The sequence below is a fragment of the Theobroma cacao genome, chromosome 7 (genome assembly GCF_000208745.1).
Source record: "Theobroma cacao cultivar B97-61/B2 chromosome 7, Criollo_cocoa_genome_V2, whole genome shotgun sequence".
In the NCBI taxonomy this organism is placed as follows: domain Eukaryota; kingdom Viridiplantae; phylum Streptophyta; class Magnoliopsida; order Malvales; family Malvaceae; genus Theobroma; species Theobroma cacao.
Genome location: NC_030856.1, coordinates 14,949,622 through 14,952,336, shown reverse-complemented (window position 1 = coordinate 14,952,336; position 2,715 = coordinate 14,949,622). Strand labels below are relative to the sequence as shown.

General features: G+C 38.9%; 1 protein-coding gene across 1 annotated transcript; it reads right to left on the bottom strand.

The window, feature by feature from the left end:
- On the bottom strand, nt 1,309-1,933 carry LOC108662808. Its single transcript, XM_018124395.1, has 2 exons — nt 1,683-1,933; nt 1,309-1,540 (listed from the first exon to the last, which is right to left on the bottom strand). Exons 1-2 carry the CDS (start codon nt 1,931-1,933, stop codon nt 1,309-1,311), a joined length of 483 nt encoding a protein of 160 aa, XP_017979884.1.

The following is a 2,715-nucleotide window of genomic DNA, read 5'->3' as shown; positions in this document are numbered from 1 at the left end:
TCTTTGTTGATTCTTAAAGTAGCTCCAAATTCCACTAATGCCCCGAATGGTGATATGGGGTTTCGGTGGAACCTATCACACATTAGCATCATAATTAACTCAATCACATAACCATAATTCTAAAAGCTATTACCTAAATCATGTTCCACTAGTTATTCTTAACTAGCTTCCAACTACCATCAAGTGGCTAATTATTTGCACTATTATAATAACACCAAAATGAATAAACTACCTCAACTACAAAACACTCATAAATCTAACTATTAATCATTCTCAATAACTAAAATATCAACTCAATTTAAATTCTCACCTTGTTACATTTGCAATTGAAAATTTCCTCAAGAATTCTCAAACTATTATAGAAGGTTTTTTTTTCTTTCTCTAAAACCCTAGTTAGTGAGAGAAAGTATTGATCTAAGACATTTCAAGGGTTTTAAGGTGAAAGAGTGAAAGAGCATAAGAGGTTTTATAAAAAAAATGCACAAAATCATGAAGCTGAAGGCTAACTTGAGAGGGTTATGGAAGCTTGAAGAGTGCTCCCATGGAAGGTGAAGAAATGTGGGATGGGAGGAAGAAGAAGAAGATGAAGTTTTGAAAATTTGAGGAAGGTGCTGGAGAATGAAGATATTTATAGTTAAAACTTATCCAATTGTTCATGAAATTACAATAATGCCCTTAGCAATGCCACTTGTCTTCCTCTTGTTCTTGTGCAATCTTTTACTCTTTTAACACTAGGAAAAGGTCCAAAATCCTCTAAAAGAGGTCCCTTAAGTAGCCCCCAAAAGTCTTAACTTCAAAAACCCCAAAATCTTCTTATTTTTAGAATTTACGGTGAGGGTCGCGGCTCTCAATTTCCAGTGCCATGGCGCTAAAACATTCTACCAATTTCTATTCTTCTAGCGCAGTCCTTTCACTTCGACAAAGATTTTGACCACCTTCCCACTAGATTTGGGAAAAGTGGTAAACATCAAAGTTGTAGCCCTACCTCTTCTCTTTCTAATGGTCTAAAAATCATGTCATTTGGACTTCTGTAGTGGGAGATATATTTGAAAAACCGAAATATATGTAAATAAGGCTACTGTTCATTATGCACCTTTCTTTACCAATTAAAATTATTTTTGATCCTACTCCTATAACGACATAAAATAATTATAAGTAAATTAAAACTAGCATCATTAGCTCAAATTAAACCTTTAAACATAAGTTCCACCTTGAGCTACGCGTCTATTAAGGTCGAGGTTTCACATTCTCCCCCATTAAAAGAAATTCGATCCTCAAATTTAAATCGAACTATAAGGTAGCATACCTCTACATATTAAAGAGGTGTGGATGCTTTATCTGCATCTCCTCCTCAGCTTCCCATGTTACCTCTTCGCTGGTGTGGTTTTGCCATAACACCTTCACTAAGGCTATCTCCTTTGAACGAAGCTTTTTGACTGGTCTATCAAGCATAGCTACCGGTTGCTCCTCATAGGTTAGATCATTGTTCAGCTGGATGGTTTCATACCGTATTACATGTGATGGATCCGGGTTGTGCTTCCTAAGCATTGACACATGAAACACGGGGTGAATATTAGAAAGGTCTGGCAGTAATGCCAAACGATATGCCACTACTCCAAACCATTTCTAAGATCTCGAAGGGTCTTATATATCGAGGGCTCAACTTTCCCTTCTTGCCAAACCTCATTATCCCTTTCGTTGGTGAGACCTTAAAAAAGACATGATCTCCCACTTGAAATTCCAAGTCCCTCCGTCTGTTATCAACATAGAACTTTTGTCTACTTTGTGCTGTTAACATCCTTTGACAAATCATACATATTTTCTCGGTGGCGTCCTGCACCAACTTAGGCCCTAAGAGTTTCCTTTCTTTCACTTCTAGCCATTCAATAGGTGACCTGCACCTCCTTCCATATAATGCTTCAAATGGTGCCATTTGGATGCTAGTGTGGAAACTGTTGTTGTAGGCAAACTCCACTAAGGGTAAATATCGATCCCACTTGACCCCAAGGTCTATTAAACAAGCCCTCAACATATCCTCCAATGTCTGAATGGTCCATTCAGACTGGCCATCGGTTTGCGCGTCGAAAGTCGTGCTAAAATCCAACTTAGTGCCCAATTCTTCCTACAACTTTTCCTAAAACCTACAGGTGAATTGTGCTCCTCTGTCAGATATTATAGAAACAGGAATGCCATGCAGCTGTATTATCTCATCTACATAAAGCTTGGCATACTGGGCAGCTCCGTATGTAGTTTTAACTGGAAGAAAGTGAGCTGATTTAGTTTATCGATCTACTATGACCCAGATCGAATCGTAACCCCCACTAGTCCGAGGCAAACCTATTACAAAGTCCATGGTAATACGTTCCCACTTCCACTCGGGCACTGGTAACGGTTGTAATAGCCCTGCAAGCCTTTGATGCTCGGCCTTAACCTATTGACAAACCGGGCACTTGGAGATGAGCTCGGCTACATCTTTCTTGAGTCCTTCCCACCAATATACCTCTTTCAAATCTTGATACATCTTTGTAGCACCTGGATGTACCACATAGGCTACCATGTGCACTTCCTCCAATATTTCTCTCCTTAATCCATCACTATCAGGCACATATAGTTTAGTTCCATATCTCATCACTCCATCTGTGCCTTTAGTAAACATCTTTCCTTTCCTTCCTTGAGGGTCCTCTAAGGCCTTAGTTACAAACTCATCTTTGCTTT

Coding starts and splice junctions, on each gene's coding strand:
- LOC108662808 (XM_018124395.1), bottom strand. CDS start 1,933: ATGGCACCATTTGAAGCATTATATGGAAGGAGGTGCAGGTCACCTATT. Junction 1,541..1,682: donor CCAACGAAAGGGATAATGAG/GTTTGGCAAGAA, acceptor GTCAATGCTTAG/GAAGCACAACCCGGATCCAT.